The 27,168-nt window shown below is 38.5% G+C and overlaps 2 protein-coding genes across 3 annotated transcripts in view; both read right to left on the bottom strand.

Annotated features, from left to right (window-relative positions):
- Window positions 1–27,168, bottom strand: part of LOC141437343 (proton-transporting V-type ATPase complex assembly regulator TMEM9-like) — an 85,821-nt gene that overhangs the window by 11,381 nt on the left and 47,272 nt on the right. The gene's annotated exons all lie outside the window — the stretch shown is intronic.
- CTCF lies at window positions 1,130–27,168 on the bottom strand. 2 transcript variants are annotated; one of them, XM_074100496.1, is made up of 15 exons: window positions 27,055–27,168; window positions 25,561–25,673; window positions 24,744–24,871; window positions 23,395–23,550; window positions 21,288–21,457; window positions 20,432–20,601; window positions 19,698–19,834; window positions 19,055–19,205; window positions 17,731–17,897; window positions 16,889–17,025; window positions 15,833–15,950; window positions 12,824–12,940; window positions 9,572–9,773; window positions 8,831–8,952; window positions 1,130–7,292 (listed from the first exon to the last, which is right to left on the bottom strand). In XM_074100496.1, the coding sequence occupies exons 2-15, from the start codon at window positions 25,667–25,669 to the stop codon at window positions 7,236–7,238; spliced, it is 1,941 nt and encodes a 646-aa protein (XP_073956597.1). In that variant the 5' UTR covers window positions 25,670–25,673; window positions 27,055–27,168; the 3' UTR covers window positions 1,130–7,235. The 2 variants fall into 2 exon arrangements, with proteins under 2 accessions (XP_073956597.1, XP_073956603.1); XM_074100502.1 differs by lacking the exon at window positions 27,055–27,168 and adding an exon at window positions 26,417–27,006.

The following is a 27,168-nucleotide window of genomic DNA, read 5'->3' as shown; positions in this document are numbered from 1 at the left end:
TCAATTATGAAAGCAGTAACTATTTTTTAATTTTAAGGATAGTAAATAAAAATCGCTTATTCATCCGCGCATTAATCCATTTTTAAAATGTCAAATTTTCCACCATCTCTACGCTAGTTTATACAACTACAGATTATACACGTTTCAATCAAGAAATAACGTCAGATTTTGACGAAGATTTTTCAAATAAAAATTAGACATCTAGTTAAAAGACACGAATTACCTATAGATAAATGTGTTATTGATTCGATCTAGTGAGTGTTTATACAAGAATTTTGATGAAATCGGTTTGTTTACACATTTAATATATTGGATAGGCATGACGTATAGTTGTACTTAGGTACTATTTCGATGATAGAAACGCTTCATTTAAGCCGTCACAGCCACGGAACAGATAAACTAGTTAAATATGAACGCAACCATATAAAATGTATGAAACCGATACCGTTCTTCTGATGGGTCACGACAGATAAATGTGAATGCAGCTTGACCCATCTAACCGCGCTCGCTCAGCTGTTTCCCCTACACAGCCAAAGTTACAAAAACATGTATATATACACACGACTTTATGCACTTAACATTAAGGTTGTGTATACATATTATTGTAACTTTGGCCGTGTCGATATATCTACACGTGAGACCCACTTGCTCGTTTGCCATACAGTCGAAAAAAAAAAAAAAAAACGCGAGTACCATTACATCGGAAAATAAAAGAATTAAATAAAAAAAGTCTTCAATTACAGATATCAAACGCGAATTACCCTAGTTTTGTGTAAACTACCGAAATAGAGCATTTTCTGAAAAAAAAAAAAATGGATTTTATGTGATTCATTTCTGATTGGCACTCTTTTGTTAAAAAACAGTGTTTTTGAAGTTGCAGATTGCATTATTGTTGATTTTACTTGCATTTTCATCCAACCTACACAAGTGTACAGTCACATGCACTCTATTATTAAGGCATTAGAGTTAATCTATTGACCACCTTGGCCGCTACGAAATATCTCAAGGCGACTGTACCAAAAATCAAGTCAACCCGACCACAGGAATTAGATCAAAATTAACTCACAAGATTTGACCCAAACAATAAACAGGGCAAGCTAAATAAACAGAAGAGACAAAAAAACTTCAATTAATACCTTAATATTTAATATAGATGAAAACGCCTCAGTAGCTACATAATTATTAGCCGCTGCTAAATCCACCATAAATTAATAACATGTCAGAGTACGTAATAATAACATGTCAAATTGACATTGATTGATTGTCTGATGTCAATTTTATTTACTGATAAGTCTGAACGCCCGTATAACATCAATACCTATATCGTCCACAACAATTTTTATTTATAATTAACAAATGTTTAAGTAGTTTTTCTCACGGCACTGGGCCGATCACTTTGGCATATTCAGACCATGTCATAAAAAGTTAAAAAAGGTAAATTTATCTGTTTAAAAAATCAACAATATACGGCAGAAAGCAGAACAAATACCAAAAAGGTGATTCCGGAGACGATTGGAATCAACCCAACACACCTCAATATATTTAAGTCCTATGTCGCAGTATTTACGTAAAACATTAATTTTAGTTTTTTTATGAATGTACTACAAATCCGTCCGTACTGATCCAGAGACCGTATTGTGTAACGCGCAGGCATTCGCGACTGTATTCGCCGTCTCTTTCTAGCCTGATCCTTGATCCTACACCGTGTGACAGAAAGAAGTGAAAGCTTACGTAAGACAATAAGGCCTCTGGCCTCGTCTCCGGAAGCACCCTAAAGCGAATTATAAAACTATTTATTTATTTTTACACATCTCACTGTCTGAATATACCAAATTTTTTTAACATATTTCACGCAGTCCTATTAAACTAATAAAAATTAAAACTAATGGGAACGTCATCTGCTTAATAAATATATATCATAATAAAAAAGAATATACATGACAATGGAAATATACAATGCATACAATCTACGCGATTTGTCATCAATTTAACTGACCACTAACAACTCCACCGGCAAAACGATCGTGGTGGAGACTTATCTTTACAATTCATGACACCATTTAAAATACTCAAAATGTTGATCTCTTGATAAAATTTAGTATAAAAAAGCGTACTTTATGGATTTACAATTTAAAATGTACATTTAGTTTTTAAAAATGGTGCTATTGGCATTGGTGGTCACTGTTCTTTCTTGCCGCCAACAAAAAAGTTGAAAACGGAAGTCGCTTCAATGAGGGTTTCGGAGACTAGATGGCGCTGGTATCGCGATGTCCGTTTGACAACTTTGACATTTGCATCGCGTTTCTGATTGGTTAAATTAGGGTCAGTGCAGTCGCTAGTCGCTCGATTGTAGCGATAAATCTGGTCACGTGACCCCATTTTGAAGGTGACTTTGAATTTCCCGCGACTCAAAAATGTAGCGTCAAGTCGCCGCGTCGAGCAGCAGCGACAAGATGGCTTCTTGTAGGAACGGTCTTGGTCTTGGAAGCTGATTTCTTAATCTCATGTAGTAGCAATCGTGGCAGTGGTACAAACAAAAGAAATAGGAGTGAATGAAAAAAAAAACTGTTTTTGCCGAAATTGAAGAGGTTTTTTTCCGCGATAAAAGCTCAACATTTTCAGCTTTATCGCTAAATGCCACGTGACCAGATTTATCGTTGCAAACGAGCGACTAGCGATTGCATGTGGCCCCACCTTAATTGAGGCAATAGCAGCAAGACTGTAACGTCAAACAAACGGACCTCACGATACTAACGCCATCTAGCGATATTTTAATAAAATTATTATCGATCAGCGTCAATTTAATAAATGGAAAATTTAACAAATACTTTTTATCTTATATACAACTGATTCAAAGACAATATTAACGTAGTCGGCGTATGTTATAACAAATACAAAATAATTTCTCATTATCATCATCATTAGTATTGAAATGCCCTATAATGTAATGGTATCGCAATTATTATTTTACAATGTCAAGTTATTCGGATGTCCAATCGCAGAGGCAACCAAACTTAAATCTGTAGCTTTGATATTATGATTTCGACCACATTCCCTTTTCGGGTAACATGTTCAACTCGTCCACAATGAAATGTCGTCAACATACAATCTCAAAATGTCATCTTCATAGCTATACGTAATTATGTCAATCCAATTTGTAGAAATGGTAAACAAAGACGCCATTAACGCGACCACAGACATTTAATGAAGTGAACACCTAGAACCTAATGCAAAATAATTAATGAATGTCAACTTCCGGGTTTGTAATGATTTAATTTTAACAGACAGAGATGGAGGGACGACCGGATGTATTTCTGGAGGTCTGGCTTCAGGCTGCTTTAGATAGGAAGGACATGGGAGAGGGCCTTTACCCGGGTTACAGTGGGACATCAATCCAGGCTAGATAATAATAATAATACTTTAACAAGGTATGAAGACAGAAAACTCTGTTCACATTACTATTTGGATCACGCAACTAACTAAAGAAATGTAGACAAGTTGGAAACAAGGAACTTTCCGCACTCAAAGCATTCTACACCCTGTGGTTAGATCTGGCACATTATCATCAAATTTTATATGATAATAATAAACAATAAAATTATTTATTGCCACTGAAAATAAGACATATATGAGCTGCAAGGGTCGGAGGACGCAGATCGCGTCTAGTATGACAAGGCCTTAAGCCGAATTTAGACTTGCAAGAAAAATCGTGCAAGTTGCATTACATTGCGGCGCTCGATTGACCACTACAAACTCGTTGGCTTTACGGCCTCGCAATGTAATGCAACTTGCACGATTTTTCGTGCAAGTCTAAACTCGGCTTTAGGTCACAGAAAAGCGGACGAGTCAAGAAAGTGAAGAGAGAAGACTGGTGCCTGGACACCGGGGCGAGTGAGCACATGAGCTGGGATAGAAACTTGTTCGAGACCATTCAGTTAAAAACGGACCTGGGTAAAGTAACCGTAGGTGACGGAAACAAGGTAGCTATAGAAGGTATTGGTTCAATAAAAGTGTTAGCTAGAGTAGGACAGAGTATGAATGATATTACTCTAAATAATGTATTGTTTATTCCAGAGCTAACGTTTAACTTGTTCTCAGTTGGTAGTGTTTTAGGCAAAGGATATTTTTTGTCGTCAGATAAAAAATCGTGCGAAATTTTGAACAAACATGGTCAGGTTAGAGCCATAGCTAAAAGAAAAAATAAAATGTTTACGATGAATTTTTTAAACCTGTATCCAAGAACCGAAGCAGAAACAAAAGTGGAATGTCACTTTGCAAAACAAAATTTGACGCTGTCAAAATGGCATTCAATTTTTGCTCATCAAAATTTTTCCTATGTAAAGCGTATCGTCCTCCGATGGACAGAGCCATATTTTTTTAAAGAAACAACAACAACAAAGCGTATACTCGATCGAAATAATATAAAATATGTATCTGAAAGTGAGAACAAAGTGTGTGAGAAATGTTTATTAGGAAAACAACATCGTGGATCGTTCGCAAGAAGCGAAAATAGAGCGTGTGAGAGATTATCATTGATTCATGCTGATGTGTGCGGCCCGATGGAGGCAAGTTCGATTGGTGGAGCAAAATATTTTCTGTTGTCGAAAGACGATTACTCGTCGTATCGGTTTGTATATTTCCTAAAACAAAAGTCTGAGGTGAAACGATGTATCGAAGAATTTATTCAGTCAGCCGAACGGGCAACTGGATGTAAAGTAAAGTGCTTGCGATCCGACAAAGGGTTAGAATTCATAAATACCGAACTCGGTAGCTTGTCTTGTTGCCGACGACAAAGACAAAGTGACAAACGTCGGTTAAAAAAGGCATGTGATCGAATACAATCAGAGCGCTTTAACACGAAACATAACTGTAATAACACTGCAATAACTGTTATTTGCATAAAAAATGGTCCAAATTTATTAAGCCGTTACTATTCCATTCAACGATCTGTTGCCTTACAAATTTGCTGTTTCATGACAAGTGGCAACAGTGTTATTATTAACGTAAAATGTTTTAAAAACCTTTAAAATAAAAAAAAAGTAAAAATTAGTTGCTTTTGTGCCATTTCATCTATTATTTTACAAAGAAAATTTATCCATACTTATACCCAATAAATGCGAGAAGTGAGTTTCTGTCTTGCAAGCGGCACAGGATTGAAGTGAAAGCATAACAAAAATCCTGTACAACACCACTGGCGTATAAACACAGATATAGAAGCTATAAACCACCACATTACACTGACGCGTTTCGAACTCAACCAGAGCTCATTTTCCGCTCCAAGCACTTGGCCTAAGACAAAAGACTCGCAATGATGCCTTGCCACCTGTTCTGTTCTGTCTGTTAATTTTATTACATGCTCATTTTCTTTTTTGTTCTAAAAAGTTGTTGCTGGTATATTTTTGATAGTGACAAAAATATGCTAGCAACAATGCAGCCTTACCCGGCTCTAGAGTAAACTTGTTACGCTGTGGGACGGGCGCAGGCTGAAGATCAGCGCTGCAAGTTTCCTGTGCTCGCAGCTTATGCTGAGCCTGAGCCCCTTGCCACCTGCTTATGTTTTTTTTTATTTGATTGTGTAACCTGTCTTATTTTCTGTGGCAATAAATGATTTTATTATTATTATTTTATAAAAAAAGTAGTGCCAAAAATATAACATGCTTGAAATTATCTCAAAAGGTTGTCTTCTTGCGATTTTGCGACAGTCAATGAAACTAAATCATGCATCAGGGTGGAACGTGATATATTGACATTCCATACATCTGCCAAAAGAAATCCTAGAGAAATTTATTATGAATGAAAAGGTCGCGCCCTGGTCCACGATTCAGAGGGTATTCTCCGAAATTCGAAAATCGAAGTTCGTATCGTACCGTCCCTCTCACTCTCATATTAAATAGTATAAGCGTCAGAAAGACGGAACGACACGAACTTCGATTTTTGAATTTCGGAGTAGCCCCAGTCTCCTCAAGTGTACTTGTAATATTTGGTGCCTGCCCATTTTAATCGAGTGTCTGTTAACAACTGCCCCTTTAAATTTTGAACCGAAAGAGCAAGGGGTAAATGATACATCATGTTGGCCTATGTACGTCCCACTGCTGGGCACGGGCTTCCTCTCAGAATGAGAGCGGTTGAGCTGTAGTTTCACGAGTTTATCTTCTTATTAAAGTAGTAATTTTTTAATCATTTTCATAGCTTTAATAGTGAATTATATATCCCAGTGAATTAGTAGAAGATTTTTGCTGCACACTGTTGATTAGTTTAGATTTTTACCCCAGAAATGGGTATCTTGAGATATTCATCTATCTCACACCAACAAAAACAAACTCAACATTTCAATGTCAATCTGGTGTCGTATCGGATCCCTTTTAAAGTATACTAAAACGCCGTTTGGTACTCTCTACACACATTATGTACATGCCACATTATATACAACCATTCACTTGCCGTCATTGCATGTATTACTTACACGAAACGTTATACATAAAACAATGTAACATTTATTTACTTTCATTATACCTAGTGTACATAATTTACAATTAAGTAAGGGTCTCACATCTACCGACGCGGAACCGGCAAAAGCCGATAGAAAAAAGCTTTATGTCTACGCAATAAGAGCGAAAAAGACGTCGACGCATCGGCAGGCGTCAGCCGAGCCGATCCGAGCCGAACCGTCCCTTCTTTGCGCTTATTGCGTGGCCGTAACCTTTAAGCAGTCGCTAGTTTGCAGCGATAAATCTGGTCACGTGACCCCATTTTGAATTTCCCGCGACTCAAAAAAATAGCGTCAAATCGCCGCGTCGAGCAGCACCGTCAAGATGGCTGCTTGCAGGAATGATCTTGGTCTTGGAAGCTGATTCCTAAATCTCATTTAGTAGCAGCCGTGGCAGTGGTACAAATAAAACTGAAGCCATTTTTGCTGAAACTGAAGAGGTTTTTTTCCAGCGATAAAGATCAACATTTTCAGCTTTATCGCTATATGTCACGTGACCAGATTTGACGTTGGAAACGAGCGTCGAGCGACTTGCATGTGGCCGCGCCTTAAAGCTTTTTTCTATCGGCTTTTGGCAATTCCGCGTCGATAGATGTGGGGAGACCCTTACAGTAACGTCTACAGTAGGAGGTCTGACGGGTTTGTACAGTCACATGTACGATGGTACTGATGATAGTACTAAGGTACAATCTGTTATGGTACTGTGGTACTAGTGGTGATGGTAATGTCAGAGTCGGTGACAGATGGTCTAGGTGCGAGCCTCCAGCATTTCGTAGTCTTCGTCGTTTTCGCCCTCCTCTTCCTCCTGGTAAAATTAAAATAGTATTTATTATTTCATTCAAATCTTCCGGAAGGAAATGAAAAAACCACGCCATAGCGCAGTTATCAGATAGCTAACTTGACAAAAAATATGGTTGTTTTCTTTTATACAAACATAAATCAAGCAGGATTTGTATTTGAATTTAAAATGCTAAGGGCAAATTCGCTCAAAGCTTTCCCCTATCTATCTGAATGAGCTGGCACATTCCAACTCCCTCGACCCGCTTCCTCGTTCTTACCTACATAACAACTTAAAACTTAAACACACATTATTGCGTGCTTTCGCTCACTTATAAAAATTGAAAGAACATGTGTCCTCTATAGCTAATAATTATTAATTTTGAAAACTAAAATATTAATGAAAAATTAGCAGATCGAATTGAAGTATAGATCATTATTTATTTCAAGTAATATGGATGGAACTTAAAATAGTATCTGTCTGCTATTTTAAACTCACTCAAACTCACAATATTTATTGACACAAAAAAACACAACAAAAACAAAGTAAAAATATAAATAAAAGAAGAGAGAAAAATTAGAGATGTTGTGCTGTAGAGTGATGCCAAAAGGGCTCAGCTCAGCATGTGCCGTAGCCCTGTAACCAGAGCTGCAGCGCTGGTTTTCAGCTGAACCCCGGTAAGTGTGCACCCACGTAACTGAACGCGTAATTATTTATTACTAAAATACTTTTCGGATAGCTTGGGTACAGTGACACATGTCATTAATTGTGACAATGTAAATTCTAAGTGATTCATTGCGATTCTCGATTTAATATGCTAAGGGTGTGTAATCGATTTTATTAGTGATAGTTTATATTTTTAACTAGTGTTTGCATGCCGGCTCCGCCCGCGCAGCAAGTGTTTTTGCTTGTCTATCGGGATCTTGCAAACCATGCGGTCTTCTTTGGCACTATATCAAAACTAATAACGGTAAAAAAAATAACAAAAGCCGTAGTAACAAAATTGAATAACAAAGTAACTGTTCGAAACATCAAACAATACGAAACACTCAAAACAAAGACGCATTCAAGGCCCTTCGCTCTCGTACTAATTGACAGATGATTCAAACGTTTGATGAGTCAAACGATTTGAAAACATTGTGGAATCGATTCGGTCGATTAGCATAGTCAAACTCTATTGTAATTGAGTTCCGTTTTACGCGATGAAAGTTGACGAGATTAAAATTTATCTTATTACGTAGTTTGATAACAAAATGATATAAACCCCCTTGCAAAAAAACGGGCACCTATGGTTTTTGTATTTTATGTGCATGAAAGCTTACTTTCTAAGCTCCAATGCCTAAAAATCTGAAAATCTGGGGTTTATTTTTAAATGATTTGTGTTTATTATTACGAAATATTTTAAGCTACATGGGGATTTTTTTTTGTTCTTTCAAGATTTTAGTACATTTTTTATAATTTTTTTATTGGCCTGAAATAATATTCATGGCGTGGAATGGCAAAAAAAAACCAAAGGTCACCCCGTACCCGAGCTATCCGAAAAGCACTATATTTGCTGTACTCACGTCAAAGCCGAAGCAGGAGTTGACATCCTTCTCCAGCTTGATGCTCTTTTCCAGCACGGCGTCCTTCACGCGCACCTCCGACGGCGCGGCCTCGCGCTCCTCCTCCTCGTCCTCCTCTTCTTCTGCGGAATTACACTCATTTAGTAATTTGAACATTTTGGGGTCAATCAACTTTTTCTTAGGATTGTTGTTTTTTGGAGTCTTCTTGTATTTTCTATTTCAACTACAAATTTGTTACTTTTACAGGTATCCCGTGAAACCATATCGAAAATACAAACTGAGACATGGATGTATACTTGGCATACTTACTAGGGGTAAGAAGTATCATATTATACTTTTTTTTCTACTAAATATACTTTCATAGATTAGTAACCGACAAATACTTTAGGTTTCTAGACTTAACGGACTTAAAGTTCCTTTTATTGAATTTAATTTAATTAAAATATAAATAAATATAATTTTAAATATAGATGAAATCTTAGTTCCTTATTTATGCGTGATGAAGATTAGCACGCACGTCGTATGCACCATAATAAATTTTATTATAAATTAAAATGTAAAAAAAAACGCGATAGCCCTAGAAGACTTGTCCCAAGCTACTAAGAACGGCGAAGTACGCAGCTGGGGCTCCTCCCACCCGCGTCGCACCCCTCACACCCCGCACGATTGCTCTGTCCAGACGTCTCTGTCGTATTACTGTAGGGAAACATGTTATACTGTGGTACTGTGCCTAGCACGTACCGTTCTCATCCTCGCACTCCATATAGTCGGGCGCGACGACGGCCACGTGCTGCTCGGTGCCGTCCTCCAGCTGGATCACTTCCAGCACGACGTACTGCTGGCCGTCCCCGTCGGCCACTGTCACCAGCTCGCCGCGGCGCAGCTCGTTGTTGGTCAGACCGAGCTTGACCATGCTGGCATCGTCCGACTCCCCGGGCTCGTCCTGTGACACACGCAGTTGAATGCGGACTCTAATTTTACACCTGACTACGAAGCTTGAGGTCCCGGTTTCGAATCCCGGCAGGGGCAGATATTTGTATGAATAATACGAATGTATGTTCTCGGGTCTTGGATGTTTAATATGTATGCATTTATCTATATAAGTATGTTTATCCGTTGCCTAGTATCCATAGTAAAAGCTTTGCTTAGTTTGGGACTAGGTCAATTGGTATCAATATTTATATATTTTTATTTATTTTACACGCTAGCTTCACTTCTGTATATCTATATGTATAGTCCGACCAAGAAATTGATTTACCACCCTAAAGTTTAATGTCATTTGTAGCGCTTAAAACGTCAAAGCCTAGATAGGCATTTTCAGTCACAAGTCAATATGACAAGCCACCTTTATTTCTGAAGTAGGAACTGTCATTAAAACTGGTAAAGCACTTTCTTGAACAACCATTCACAAGAGTAGAACGAAAGTAATGTCGCTGAGACATTATCGTAGGCACATAACTGATGCATTATATTTTCATATCTGTGTGCAGTGTATTCAAATAGATAACACACAGATACTTTTATTCACTCGTTAAATCCATTCGTGCCAGCTCTGTGAATCGACCTGTAGCGTCTATGCTCTGATGATGGAGCAGTTATGTACTTACAATTAGTGTCTTTTAACAATAACACCATTCAATAATGTGGTTAGGGCTCATAATGGTCCCACTCGCAAAATGTCCCTAGGTCCCTTTTATAAATGTCCCATTCTCAAAACGACCTCTCTGCTAAATGTCCCGTCACATAAATTACGTCCCGTTCGCAAAACGTCCCTTAGCAAAATGTCCCGTTCGCAAAACGTCCCTTCTGCAAAATGTCCTTCCTTTCAATCATTGAGAGAGAGCCTAATATTTTCTTTATTTAAACAAGAATTTTGCAGGCGGGACATTTTGCGAAAGGGACTTTTTGCGAAAGGGACATTTTGCAGACGGGACGTTTTGCAAAAGGGGCTTTTTCAGAAGGGCCATTTTGCGAAAACAATGGGACGTTTTGAGAAAGGGACGTAATGGGAATGGGGTATTTTGCATAAGGGATCATTTGCGAAAGGGCCGTAATTTTGGTGGTGGGACATTTTGCTAGTGGGACTTTATGAGCCCTAACCAATAATGTGACTGGCAAAAGTGGCAAACACTATCCCAATCAGAGCCGACTTAAATCTACGGCATTCGCGAAGCAAATCTTTGAGATTATTAAAAATTGACAGTTTACGTACAAATATTGCTATATTACACAGTTCGCAAGTAGCATTGTAAGTCTTTATCAAAAAAATAGGTCTTTTGCATTTTGTTGCGCTCGCATTGTCATATCGGCACTCCTTTGAAAAAATCTCGTATCACAAATCAATACGTCAACAAAATTGATCATTGAAATAATGGTCTTAAAATTATGTCAGAATAATGATCGATTGTTTTTTTTAAGTAGTGACGATATACAGGTTGAACCACAAGAGCACACAAACTAATTAAATGAGTGTTTACAAAATATTAGGAGGTTTTCTAATGGCACTCAAACAGTGACAAGTGACATTACTCTCATTCAAGCCATTCGTGCCAGCTCTTGTAAAAAAAAAGTCGGCCCGTAAAACTGGGTGAAACTCAACTTGCTATTTTTAACATAACCAAACCAACAAAGATACAATTTGCTGTATTTGACTCGGAATCGAACCCAGATTTATCATAGGCATCCTTGTTCATGTACCATACAATACATAGTATACTATACGTTATGTCAATCCAATTTATAGATAGGGTAAACAAAGACGTCATTAACCCGACCACAGACATTTAATGACGTGAGAACCTAGAACCTATTGCAAAATAATTAATCTGTTCACTAAATCGATTAATTTATTAATTGAATAGATCAAAGTTTTTTAGTCTATTTTATTATTTACAATACTTGATTTAATACCAAAGACTGTTTATTCAATTATAAAAGCAGTAACTATTTTTTAATTTTAATGTAATAATCGCTTATTCAATCGAGTATTAATCGATTTTTGAAATGTCAAATTTTCCACCATCTCTACGCTAGTCTATGCTACTACAGATTAAACACGAGTTTCATTCAAGAAATAACGTCAGATTTTGACGAAGATTTTTCAAATGAAAATTAAACATTGAAATCAAGCGAAATTAAATGTGTTATTGATCCAGTGGGTGTTTATACAAGAATTTTGTAGAAATCGGTTTGTTTACACTTTGCATAAATTTGATTGACATAACTAACGTATAGTAAAGCTGGACTCCACTTACAAAACATGATAAGTTCGTTCACCCATGTACATTACCTACGTTTTATTATTACCCATACCTTTATAACCTCTAAGCAACAAAAGTTGGAAAACCCCCGACTTCGTCACTTCAAAGTTCAACATCTCAAAAACGGCTGAACCGATTTTGATGAAACATGTTTCAGAACCATCGCTACGAAACCTGATTTCAAATAAAAAAAGCCGCATTCAAATCGGTCCACCCGTTTAAGAGCTACGGTGCCGAAGACAGACATACATAGCGGTCAAATTTATATATAACACCTCTCGTTTTGCGTCGGGGGTTAAAAATAAGACGAAATTCGCTCAGCAACGACATCCATCATATTATTGTTGTGCTATGCAGTGGGCGGATGACGGATGCAATTTACGTCAAAATAATGTCGAACGATATACGTAATATGGATTTGACTACATAATTGAAAATAGTTTATTGTTGTAGTAAATAATCGCATTTCTTTTCTATATTACATAATTTTCAGTGCATTCCTTTTATGGTTCACTATTCACTTATGTAGGGAAAATGACATCTTTACATCTACAGATGTAAAAGGCGAGTATTCGTGGTGACACTCCACCATTACTAGGAACATTATCACTATCACTCAAATTTCTATACATTTTTATAAAAAAATATTAATCTAAGTTTAATAGAAGTCTTATCCATCTTATGCTTTCGTCACCATTAATGCATCCATAGTTAGAGTGCTGTGGTAAGTTACCTGTTTCCTCGTCGTCATATACTTGATCTTGCGCTGGCGGCCGAGTTTGAGCGCTAGCGCACGCTCCGTGTGACCCGAGTCGGGGTCGTGAATGGCCAAATGGCGGATGAGGTTACCCTGGGAACGCATAAGGTGCTCAATAATTTATATAATCACAAATTTTATATATGTATACGAATAAGAATAAGTACATAAGTGGGTCAATAAACTTTTTATTGTAGCTTGTTACCATGGTAACTTGTCCTGAGTTACTTGTTAGTATGATTTTATCGGGTATAAATCCACTATAAGTTAGGATTTGTGAAAGAGAGAAAGAGAAATATTTATTCACACATATTCAATACACATAAAAATATATTAGATGGAAAGGATAAAAAAATAACATGGAATAATATCTATGCAGTGGGCCCCACTCAGCATAATGTTACGGCAAGCCGCTACGATGTTTTCCAGTGGGACCCATTTAAAAACTAAAACATATAAACACATACAAACACTATGACGACACGAACGCCAGCGGAAACAAGTTCGCAAAGAAACTTTCAATCCGGAAGCATGTATGGCAACACACGATCAGTTTAACCATTTTCGAGACAGTTAAACCGTTAAACCTCAACAAGTCAGGCCAGGATTGCAGTGTAATATGTACAATTTCAGTAATAATGTTATTGTGATGCATTACAATAACTCTCGATATACTATAAAAACAGTGCAAGAATAAAAGAAACAATTCCTGATTAAAGACTGAGTGGGAACACAGCCCGGCCCATTGCAAACCCGTTCGCTTTGCGTCACAATGAGGGCTATCGCGTATGAATTCGCCGCTAGAGGCGCTAGTGTAGCGTGAGGTCTCCAAAATGTCAAATCTCATAGTTTTTGGGTGAGCTACGCGGGTTTATTTATAATAAGATTTTTTTTGTGAATATTTTGCATAACCTGAAATTAATTATGGCAATTATGCGTTACGGGGCAATTAATGTCTGTGTTTTGAGACAGTTTTGTCTTTCGGAAACTTTTGTCCTCCCTTTTTTTCCGAACAAAACGGGACTAAGCAACACTGTGGTTGCTGGATATTTTTATGGTACGGTTTTAAGGTGTTTTAAATATAATTTTAATCTTAATTTTGTTTTAACGCCCGTAATAACAGACTCTGAAAGCCACACTTAAAAACCTCACGCAACAGTGCGCCATCTAGTGAGACAAAAAACGATAGCCCTTATTGTGACAGTTTTAAGGCAATGAGGGCTATCGCGTATAAATTCGCCACTAGAGGCGCTAGTGTAGCGTGACGTCTCCGAAATGTCAAATCTCATAGTTTTTGGGTGAGCTACGCGGGTTTATTTATAATTAGAATAATTTTGTGAATATTTTACAATATCTGAAATTATTTATGGCAAATATGCGTTCCGGGGCAATTAATGTCTATGTTTTGAGACAGTTTTGTCTTTCGGAAATCTTTGTCCTCCCTTTTTTCCGAACAAAACGGGGACTATGCAACACTGGCATGCTCGATATTTTTATAGTACGGTTTTAAGGTGTATTAAATATGATTTTAATCTAAACTTTGTTTTCACGCCCGCAATAACAGACTTTGAAAGCCATACTTAAAAACCTCACGCAACAGCGCGCCATCTAGTGAGACAAAAAACGATAGCCCTCATTCCTTCACTGCTCTCCTAAGTATGCTAATAGCATATAGGTAGTCATTCGCGATGACGCGTGCCGTGGCTCTTATTACAATGTCATTAATGTCTAATTTTGACAAAATCACGCGTCTTCGTGGATGGCACTAGGTATACATTGCAAACATTTTTCTAACAAAGTGTATCACTGATGTGAGACGTCTCCTGATTCACAGAAACATACACTAAAAAGTTCTCTATTCGTCACTTTTCCAAACTTAAACCCCTGAACCGATTTAGATGTAATTTGGTATGGTGATGACATAGGCTACACACTGGGAAGGACATAGGCTTGTATCCATCCTCAAGGTTATCATCAGAGTTAAAAAAAAACCTTATTTATTTAACACAATCATACCACTTATCAATACAATTATTCATAGACATGTCGGCATGGGTGACACTATTTACCAGCCCGGATAATACCGACATGGAAATACCGATCCGATATGAATGAATGAATAATTTATTTATTTTGAAAAACATCACAACAATATTACAGTATTTACAAAGCCTGTCTAAGAAACAAAGATATAGTGAATTTATTGTTGAGGTGATTCCAAAAAAGGATTTCACTCAGCATTTGTCGATACATGAAATGCAAAGACGCTGATTTTCAGTGAATCCGTTTAGACAATCACAAGACATAAAAGGTATCGTAACGTAAAGCATCGCAAAGCAAAACAATAGAAGCGCAGTGTGCAGCTGTACCCAAATATAATACATAATATTATAATAAATAAAAACAAAGAAATAAATAGATAAATAGATGTACGGCATAAAATCTACAGATCGGCTAGGCAGAAGACACTTGTTCCCGGAAAAGATGAAGTTTTGTATCTATATATTTTTTTATATACATTTTATATCTCGTGTACACACCCATACAAACTCGTGTCAAACTGACAAACTGTATTTTTATGTCTGTATTATCAAGCCCGGTAAATTGTGTCACCCGAACGGATTATTAACTATGTACGGTCACGATCGATAATTTGGGACCCATCTCGTGAAAAAGTCCTTTGAATTGTCATACAAAATTACAGATATTCGATCTTAAGAGGGTTTATAGCTGCTGAGCTGGCAAAGTTGCATTTTTGTTATTTTTTCTCGATTATTCCATTAAAATTGAATGAGAATTAAAAAAATTGTCTGATAGAACACATCTTACTATATAAGTTAATGTGTCTACTCCAATAATTATTCGTTATAGACTTATTTTCTTTAAAAACCGTTAATAAACATGCAACGTTGCCAGCTCAGCAGGTATAAACCCTCTTAAGTGTGTCCCAAATTAACGATCGTGACTGTACGTCTACAGACATACCTTGTGAGCGAATGTGCGCTTGCACTCGTGGCACGCATGGGTCTTCTCCTTGGGCGGCTTAGGGACATAGTCCGGGTTGTGGTACAGGTTCTGATGCCGTCGCAACAGCTGCTTCTGGCTGTGTACAAAAGTACAGTGAGTAATATGTAGAGAAATGGAGAATAATGTACTTAACATTAAAATCGTTCAGCACCGAGACGGACGGAGGACCTGGTTAAAGCCGTGGAATTACGGATGCAACTGGAGGTATATGGGGGAGGCCTATGTCCAACAGTGGACGTCCTACGGCTGAGGTGATGATGATGATAATACACTGAGCGGCAAAAAATGTGGCCCTCAAATGTATGCAGTAATAGCTAAAGCACCCGGTGATAAAGATTGCACATCGGTCTTCGGAATAAGACAATTGGCTGTTCACGACGATTTCCGAACAATGACAACCGTCCATCAATCATCGTATTTATTAACCGACTTCAAAAATGGAGGAGTTTCTATGTTCCAATGTTTGTATTTTTTTAAGTGACGTTTTATATCAAATAAATACTGCACCTGTATGGACTTAATTAGTTCACGTCAAATTAATGACAATATGAATTCCAGATATCTAGATATCTATATGGAGCTGTTGCAACTACTAGAAAAAGGATAGTTTACTTTTCCTAAAGATGCCATCATGCAATTTCAAGTTTTGGGAAGTTTCAACAACTCTCTATGCGTCCGTACTCTATTGCACCTGTACAACGACTGACAAACGTCACATAAGTAGTGTGTGACAACGCTCTCCGAAGCCGAAATTAGCCGAGTCTCTTTCCAAAGACCGATATGCAATTTTTATGGCCCGTTACTGTCATTTTGTATGTAGAGTGGGCCAAATTTTGTGTCGCTGAGTATATTGATTAAATCTCAGCGAAGAGACTTTAAGGACCTATGATAGCTGACGCGGTTTGCGCGGAGCGGGCGGCCGCCTGTTGAACAACAGTATAAGCAGGGCTAACTGCGCGCGCCGCGTGCACAGGATTGTACCTGCACCCATTGTATAGTTTTAATTATACTGACCGGAAGCTCTGGTCGCACTCGGTACAGACGAAGGGCTTCTCGTCGGTATGCTTGAGCATGTGCGACTTGAGGTGCCGCAACATCGTCGACGCGTACGGGCACAGGTCGCACTTGAAGCATTTCTCACCCTCGTGAGTCTGCGAAACAATATTTTGTTAGGATGCATGCCGACAAGAATTCGAAGATTAAAACACAAGACTCAGGGGCGTAATATATTTTTCACACCTCTCCTTCAGAAATAGTTATTTGTGTCAAAGGGAGCAAAATGGTGTATTTACGGCGAGGGCGTACATTGAATCCAGAATGTAGCGAAGGGTTCTACAATAGAATCCTGAGCGTAGCGACACTGTTTCTGTTTCGATTGGGATTGGGGAAGAACGCGACTGGAAAAAATGCGACTCGGAAAAAACGCGAATGTGAAAATAAGCTTCATTAAAAAAGCAGACTTGGAAATATTGCCTTCGTTAAAAAAAGCGAAATGAAAATTTGCTACAAAGAAAAAAGGATTATAGGAAAATAATCTAAGAAACCTTGTTAAGTGATGTTGTATGCTATGTTGTAAGTTGGTGTTGTTGATATGGTGTTGTGTTGTGTGTTTTGGTGTTGTGTTGTGGTGTTGCAGTAGCGGCGTTAGGGTAGGGCGCGGTGAGGTGACCACCCAGGGCGCCAGACTTAAAGGGGCGCCTTCGCTCATTGAGCGAAGCCTATACTTACTAGAAAATTCCCAAGAGTTGGGGGCGCTGGGAATGCTAAAACCGGCGTTGTGGTGTTGTATGTTGTGGTGTTGTGTTGTGGGGTGTGTTGTGGTGTTGTATTACTTATTCAAATGAAACTTTGATCACCTTATTGTGCAGCTTGCACGAGTAGCGGTCGGGGAATGACTTCCCGCACCGCTTGCACTTGAGCGGCGTGTCGGACGTGTGCAGCTTCTGTATGTGTATGCGCAGGTCAGTCTTGCGGCCGCACTTGGCCGGGCAGAGCTCGCAACGGTACACCGGCTTCTCGGCGACTGGACGGGGGAAAATAAATGGTAATTATGTAAGGAGCGGAATTTCTCATAGCAAAAATCAAACATCAAAGGGATTGAACATAAGTTTTATCGACTATTCCAGTTATCGATGTTATCGAATCGACTCTTCTTTTTATTTTTATTTTATTTTTTATTCGACTGGATGGCAAACGAGCAAGCGAGTCTCCTGATGGTTAGAGATCACTACCGCCCGTAAGGTATTGCAGGCGCGTTGCCAACCTAGAGGCCTAAGATGGGATACCTCACGTGCCAGGAATTTCACCGGCTGTCTTACTCTCCACGCCGAAACACAACAGTGCAAGCACTGCTGCTTCTGCTGCTTGCTTTTTTTTATCGCCTTGTAACATTATTCTGTAACATTTGACCTCTTTGATAAGCGACTTGCATCTCCATATTAAAATAAAATAAATCGCGTCAACGTTACATATTATGACATTTATGTCGCTTGAGTTTTTCTCAGTCATTCCCGTGTTATTAAAATGGTTAATCCTAAAAGAAAAACGATTGACAAATGGATTAAAAAACATCCCTTACTTATTTACAATGAAGATTCTTCAACGATATACTGTTCTAAATGTAAAGTTAATTTAAAACAGCACAAGTTCTTTATATTTTAATTGTAACTAACTTAAAAGGCGCTATTTTAAAATATTTATCGATAGTCGATAAAACTTATGTTCAATTCCTTTGACGTTTGATTTTTGCTATGAGAAATTCCGCTCCTTGCTTATAAAATAAAGATTTATGCAACTTTGACATGATACACTGTAAGGGTAGCTATCACAAAAAGATGGCTATTTATGGTAAAATAACTTTTTTAAAGTCGATAAAAAAAAGCATTAAATGATGTCATAAAAAATTGTTCATGGTTTGTGACCTCTGAGGTGTACCAAGGGTCAGAACAAGTCCCCAGAGGCGTCTCTACCTATAGTGCAGGGTGTGCGTTGCACACGGGCGCAGCGGTGTTAGGGGCGCCGGCTGCGGCATTTTATACCTATTCCATTTTGACCGCGCTTTTCCTAGATGGCGCTAAAGTAATAATTGCACACGGGCGCTACATGGGCTAAAGACGCCGCTGCAAGTCCCCTTAGTGCCAAATGAACTTATCAGGTGGTCCACGAGTAAGAGTGACTTACCGTTGTGTATCAGCTTGTGCGCCTTGAGCGAGTTGGACTGCGTGAAGCACATGTTGCAGCTGTCACATTTATATGGCTTCTCGCCCGTATGCGTCCGCAAGTGACGCTTCAGTTTGAACGTGTCCGGCGACGCGTATGTGCAGTCCGGGCACTGGACACACAGACGATGAAAATCAATTTTTTTACTATGTAAATGGACCGCAAACGGCTATTTTGCCTATAAAATGTGCATAAAAGTTTACATCACTGCCAGATAATCCTGCTAATATTATAAATATGAAAGTTTACGAGTGAGTGAGTATCTTTGTTACTTCTTCACGCTGAAACGGCATGACGAATTTGAATGAAATTTGGCAAAAAATTAGTTTATAACCTGGATTAAAAACATAGGATACTTCTTATCGCGATATTCCCACGGGATAGGATTAAAATCTCGAACTAATAACCGCTGGACATCTGAAATAACACAGAAGCTACTTTTTATCCCGATATTCCCACGGGATAGGGATAAAATCTTGAAATAACAACCGCAACGAAAACTACGATGTAATTTTAGGGAATTCCCACGAGAATTTAATAAAATCCCACACGTTGCTTATGTAAGGAAGCGAAGTAATAATAACTTATTCTGTGGCCTAGGTACCTGGTAGGGACGCTCGCCGGTGTGGCAGCGCACGTGCCGCCGCAGCTTGGACAGCTCGACGGAGGCGTAATCGCACTCCGTACATTTGTGGGGCTTCTCGTGCGTGTGCCGGTAACGCACGTGCCGGACCAGCTCGCCTGCGGACAGAGATGTTGCTGTACAGACAGACCACTAAAGAGAGACGCGGGACACAGGCCATATCATATCCCACATACTTGTTCAACTGGGCACTTTGTATTAGGGTTGCAACGGAACTTCGCCTCCGCCTCTGTTACTGCGGAAGTTCCGCAAGAAATCGTATCTTCGCAATTTTTTTTGCGGAGTTATAACGGAGGTTTATTTCTCATTTCATTATCTCGGCGCGCAGCGAGAACGCGGTCGGGGCGGGGGCGGGCGTATGTCAAATAAATAACACAAGACAGGAATCAACCTGTCTCGTTGCTTGGACGTACGAAATTGTAATGTATATGTTTGATTGAATCGCGATTTTTTAAAGTGATTTTGTACAAAGTTTTGTTTATTTAATTCACATGCACGATGACGCCGAAAATAGTGCGATTTGGCAGTTTTTTAGAAATTTTAGAGATTTTTGAGTAGAATAAAGCATAAACTACTATTTTTTCCACATCCATTTTCACCTCCGCATCCGCCTCCGTTAACCTCCGCATGCGCGGAGACGAAACCGCCTTCGCTAAGAAGGCCTCCGTTACAACCCTACCTTGTATTCAACTTACCAGAAGTAGTGAACGGGCTGTTGCAGTACTTGCAGACATGGGGCTTGACCCCGTTGTGCATGTTCACGTGGTTCTGAAGGGACGCCATCGTCTTGAACCCTCGCTCGCAGACCTTGCATTTGTACGGACGGTCCTCCGAGTGGGTCTTCATGTGCCGCAGGAGGAGATAGCTGGTGGGGGAAAGGTGATCAGTGAATTTTGAGAACTGATGGCAGCATAGCCTAAGGCTGCGGTTTCCACCGGCAATGTAAAGCGAAGAATGTGTTTGGTCATGAACCATAGACGTGCATTGGGTCAATTTCAGGGTAGGCTGCGCCTTGAGCTGCAATGTATAGTATACTATTACTATTAGAATGTTAGATTCAAAATGAAACTGTCACAACTCCCTACTTTTAGTGGATTTGTACCCCCTTAAATCATACTTTTAATAAGTAACCATAGCAACATAGTACTAAAACAAAACAACTCCAAATTTGTCACTTTTACGGTCATCCCAACGAAAAAACCAACGAAACGAAAATGGGTATATCAACTTTCTTATCACTTGTTGCTATAGTTACGGTCTCCTGAGTCACTCTTTGAACTGTAAGTTTATAGGATTAAAACTTGCCAAATATGCATTTTTGTGGTAGTTTTAAGCCCCTTCTATAATTGGTCACCTAATAAACATGTTAGTATAATGGGACACAACATTTCCTCTATTAAACTGTACTACTATTGTCCCCTCGCTGACGGGACAGAATAACAAGAAATACAAACTGAAACAGAGACCAGCGCTGGGAATCAAACCCAGGTCCTAAGCATTCCGCACTGTGTGCGATACCCCACACACATCTTATTCATACAAATTACTCACCGTCTGTGGCTAGTATAGTTGCAGAAGGAGCATGTGAACTTGGAGCGCTGGTTCCGCCTCTTAGGGGTCCTCTTGCGTTTGGTGGCCTCTTCCTCATCCTCGGACACCTCCTCGATGCCCTCCTCCTCGAAGTTGTACACATCATCATTACCCTTGTCTTCTTCTTCCTCCTAAAAAAATAATAATCACAATGCAACAGATGATTGTGCAGTACCCGCCCTATACACATTTATGTAAATTATAATGTAATGATGTATTGAATAAATAAACTAAACTAAACTAAACTATATACGTACATACATATTGGATGCTATAATAATAAGGGTTTCTTGGCAGGCAAAATATCGCTACATGGCGTTAGGCGGGTATCCGACAGTTCATTTTTCGTTCATTTCTGTCTTTCATTCGGTATTTTTCACTTGAAATGACACATCTAAACAGAAAGTGAAATAAAAGTGCCGAATGAATTCATTAGGCATTATTCGCCATCATTCATTCTCACTCGGATGAACGAAAAATGAACAGTCTGAAGACAGAGAGAACGTTCACTTGGATTCAACCATTTTGTCTAGAACCCTGTAGCAGACGAAAGTCAAGTCAAACGTCGCGACAAAATGGTGTTCAAGTGGAACGAACAAAATATGTTGCTGTTTTTGAAGAATCTAAAAAATTATCAATGCCTTTGGAACCACAAACTTTGACGAATAAGTACAAAGATAGAGCCCCTTTGTTCCAAGATGCACAACTTCATTCGACGCCATATTGAAAGAACGTACGGATGAATGTCCTTTTTTACGTCATTCCAGCTGAGCCGTGTCAACATGGAACGAAGGAAAAATGAAGCATTCACTGGAAAGAACATTCATTCGAGTCTGGTATCCCCTTTAGAATCGAGAGGTCCATTTGATATGTTAGTCTTGCTTTGCGAAGTTGCGACACAAACAATCAAACTTGTGATACAAACATCAAAGTTGTCAAACGAATCTCAAGGTACTAAGCGCCAACCAGCCTGTCGAAGATATCCACATTACCATCTACCACAAAATTGTAGAATTGTGTAACATTTCATACACCTTATATTACCTACTATGTGATACCACTTGGTCTTTTTTTTTATCTAGTATTTTAACGAGGCTTTAGTACACCAAATGTGACTATGTCAGCCTCATGGGGAGCCTCAGTTATATACACCACACTACAAATTTTACGCTCTCCGTTGCACTGAAGCCACGTCTCTGGATGCAAAGGCCTGTCTAATGAACCTGTAAATCAGCATCGCTTCCTCTGAAAGCGGTAGACTCAATTACATTTACACCTCCATTGAACAAGCCCATACCATCCAAATACCTGTCTCTGATGTCCTTATTCTGATCATATTCCAAAAGAAAGTGAATTAGGTCTTCAGTCTTACTACAACCTATACACAAAGGTGATTGCACAACTCTCATCAAATTCAAAAAACTGTTTAGTGGAATGTGACCAGACCGCACACGGAAAGGCCACACGAGAAGATCCCTGGGGAGGCTGGAATTATCAAACAAGGGTACTTTGAAGATTTTACTCTCTATGGTGCCGTACCAAATGCCCTTAGTTGTGGATACAATATTGAACATTTCCTGCCATTTTGCAAAACACTTCTCCCTGGCTAATTGCATTAGCTCAGCACCATAAGGTTTATCCAAGAGACACATACCATCTGTTACTGCTAACTTAGCCTTGGTCTTTTACATATATTACATTATACTTGAGCCTGTCGAATATGACTGTGCCACAGTATATTATAGCATGGCGACGATAAAGGACCCATAGCTCTAACTGATAGATCTTTGAAATGCTAATGAGAACCTTAGCAGCCCCTAGCCAAACTTCTTAAGTTGCAAGTTCGAGATTAAGCAGTGTTTGTTCTTCATCATTGATGGCTGTTTTTGGCTATTCAGCATTTATTTTTCATCATTATATTCCAGCAAATATTGTTAAAGGAAAAAATACAAAGAGACAAGTAAAGACAGTACTAAAGTTGCTGCAACATGTCCTTCTTTAGTTGGCCGGAGCTCAAATATTCTACCACCCATTCATCAACAGCACAATATTTCTCAAGACTACATACCTGATCAATCTTGATGTCGACATTAATAACTGGCTTTGTTTCCTCCTGCACTACCAGTACATAGCTCACTTCTCCGGTGCCAGTATCTGAAGGTACCAGGGTCACCGTCTGGTAGCCTTCCTCAATCATCGTGTTATCGTCTTCTGCGATGGCCTCCTGGAAACACTTGAATATTAAACAAAGACAGCTAGTATTTATGATTCATGTACGTAATTCTTTGAACAGGCCTTTGATAATGTTTAATATACTGCTCAAAAGAGAATATTTAAGGGCCACGTGAATTTTATGGGAGAAAGGAAAATACTAATAAATATAAATCTTTATAACATTCCTTGTCTAGGAATGGTTTTATTAAATACAACATAACACATTACAAGTACTTTTCATCCAATTAAATGTATTCAATTAAAAACACAAACATATTTTTGATTTCATTTTACTGGTGAAGTTCAAGTGGCCCTTATATTATTTTTAGTAGTATATTTTTGTTAATAATTATTAATACAAGCTTTTTTGCTGACTGAACTTTTTGTTGACTGTACTTGCATTGTCATCCAAACTACATCTCTGTACCAAATTTCAAGTCAATGCAATTAATTATTGAGTTCTGTCCTGCAGATACAACCCAGGCTGGACCACCATGATGTCACTACTAGATTATTGTATTCTCACCAGATTTACATAAGAATGCCATGGAAGCGGGTCAAATTCAACTTGCAAGATTAGACCCACACATACATACATTGCCAATCAAACAAAAGCTTGTAAAAACCTAAATACAGTGACGAAGCGGCGGAGCAATATCTGAACAAGTAACAAATATTTCAAAACCACATCTTTAAACTCCAACAACAATTAGTTAGTTAGAGCCTTATCAATAATCGCACAGGCGATTTGCGGACGAGTTGAAAGCGAGGCGAGCGGGCAGTGAGTTCGCTACGAGCGCGCAACGAATCAGCCGAGAGCTCGTAACGATTTCGCCACGAACGCGCAACGTATTCGCTGCGTAACTGTAAAGCATGGCGTTCCAGACCTAGACGCGATGAACTTGCTGCGCGCTCACGACGTAGTTCTTACGTATTCGCAGCGAACTCGCCTAGCTTTTAACCCATCCACAAATCGCTAGTGTGGTAAGGCCTTAAGGCACACGGAGACACGGAAACAAAACATACTTATAAAAAAAAACATGATAAGCGCATGAATTGAATTTAAAAAGGTCCTCACAACAGCTCCAATACATTTTATTTAATGACACGTAAATGAATCACCAGATATATGGTATCCAGTATCCAGCCAATAAAAATATAGTTATACATCTCTACATTAAAACCATCTCTGCAATAACTTGCCTCATTTTCCTCTGGATTTGAGAGGGACACTATGGTCTGATTCTCTCCGGGCTGGTAGTAATACCGGCCCTGCTCATCCACGAAATATGTGACTCCATTGGGGTTCTCCTCCTCCTCGGCACTGTTCACTGTGATAATTAAGAAATGGGTTGATAACTCGCCAATGGACATTTTCAGTTTAAACTACACCATTTTTTTAATGATAAATTTTAAGTTTTTCACATCCGGAATCTCAATCACTGGTCATATACAGTGTGGAAAGTTGATATGGGGCAGCAATACTGGATTAAGACACTAACTTTAGTTAGAATGTTCAGTTTTTAGTTGTCTACATACTGTTTAATTTTCTTTAAGCATAAAGGATTTCACTGCAAATTAGTACCCTACGAACTGTATGGAAAAAGTTTTCTTTGATTTGTGGGTGTTCTAATACTCTAACATTAGTTGGTCTCAAAGAGTGTTTTAATCCTTGATAGAAATGGGACCGATTAGCATAAAAAAGTCATATCTGTTGATTTTCTCGCTGACTGTACATTTTATCAAAAATCTGTGAATGTTGATTGTTATCACTCAAAAAGTTAGTAAAGGTCTCCTAAGAGCATTTTTGCGTAGCAGCAAGGGATCTAGTAGCTGCCCTGGCTGCCCCATCTCAACTTTCCACCCTGTATAAAGAAATTTAATGAGGGGTTTCATCTATCATCATCACAAATCTAACATAAAATTGCACAGAAAATTACTTGTGATTCAGTACAAGGATAAAACCCATCAATCCTCTTTTTGGAAAAAAATAAGCCAGTTCCATCAACATATAGCTTACCCAATACGGTGGCTTCGGCTTCTGTCTGCTGCTGGTTGTACGCATTGAGATAAGACTGGATAAGCTTCCCATCAGAGACTCCCACCCCCTTCTTGTCGGGAGGAGGCATTTTGCTAGAGAAAACATTGGTAATTATGAATAAATAGGAACACATTCATAAACACTATGTGACTGTGTATGCAATTTAGGATGGATGGAGCGTCTGTACGGAGAAAAAAAAAAGTTGTATAACATACCTCTAAAAACTTGCATATAGACTAGTTTATTACATAAATATTTTTATATTATTTTTTCGAGATATGTTTTAGCCCTCTTCCTTACCTCGAAGATTTTGATTCTTGTATGGAAACTTTGTAATTTCGCATAAAAATAAATAAAATATTTTTTATGCTGAAAATAGACGGGACATCGGCTTCATTCAAAAATTGTATCAATACATACAGTTTTGTGTTACAAGTCACATAAACATACTTAAACGAAAATTGGTAGTATTGACAGTCTATTTAATTTATAATTTTGGTACATTTAGTGCATCACAAAGGCGTTTTACTTAAACTAAGGTATATTTTGAATAAGATGACAACATAATTTTAGGTAAAAACAATATTTTACGGTAATTAACAACAGTTTTTTAAATTAACATAATAACAGAAACACACTGAACTCTTTAGTTTAGGATTCAGGCAAAGGTGCAACCTACAGAAAGAAAACTTCTGATTCATCAAAGCCTGGACCAAAACCTAGGTCCCAAACAACCAAAATACTGTGCAATAACATGAAATATAACACACTAGAAATGATGACAGCACTAGATGTCAGGACATTCTTTAGATATGGTAATTAACAAGTTACATACGTCGTTGGGAACCTAGATCCACTATGTGATGTCTATTGACATATCATGTGGTTTTTTCACTGAAAGCACTCCTCGTTACTGAAAGCTATAGAGAGCACCGCCTACGTAAATAATAGTCAATCAATAACCGGCGATACTTTCAGGTTTGCTATGTAGAAAAAATTAGAAAACACTTCATTCAAGGCTAAAAAAAATCACTGAACAACTTATTCAAAAACATTCACATTTCCAATGCACTCGTGATTCACAAACACCACTTTGAACTGATACACTCGTTTGACTTGAATAACTGAATAAACAGCGTCTAGATGTCCGCCATCTTATGAAGGATTGCACCAAATAATCGAACACGCCTCGAATTATCCAAAACAATAAATTTAATTATTTACTATTGTTGTAATCATAATAGCAGTGATTTATGACAAATTAGCGCCACTAAGTGAAAACTAGCAAAATGCATCACAGACGGCGCTGTCGTCAGGTCGTGTCTACAGCAAATGATGTTACGAAAAAGAACTGATGAGAGCACGTTTCGAAAGAAATTTCACTGAAACATGGGAGAGTTATCGGTAGAATGGCTTGGGACTCTTGTACTTTCTATTTTCTGTAAGGAAATATGTAAAAACCACTGAAAATACCTGGTTCCCGCAAATGGGATAGCTTCTAAATTTTCCCAACGAGGGCGTCTCGGTCTTCGACTCGATCAATTCTTGCGACTGCGACGCTGACGCGAAATGGCGGACGCAACGTGA

The sequence above is a fragment of the Choristoneura fumiferana genome, chromosome Z (assembly GCF_025370935.1).
Source record: "Choristoneura fumiferana chromosome Z, NRCan_CFum_1, whole genome shotgun sequence".
Taxonomy (NCBI): Eukaryota; Metazoa; Arthropoda; class Insecta; order Lepidoptera; family Tortricidae; genus Choristoneura; species Choristoneura fumiferana.
The sequence above is the reverse complement of the archived record's forward strand: the minus strand, read 5'-3'. Positions and strand labels throughout refer to the sequence as shown.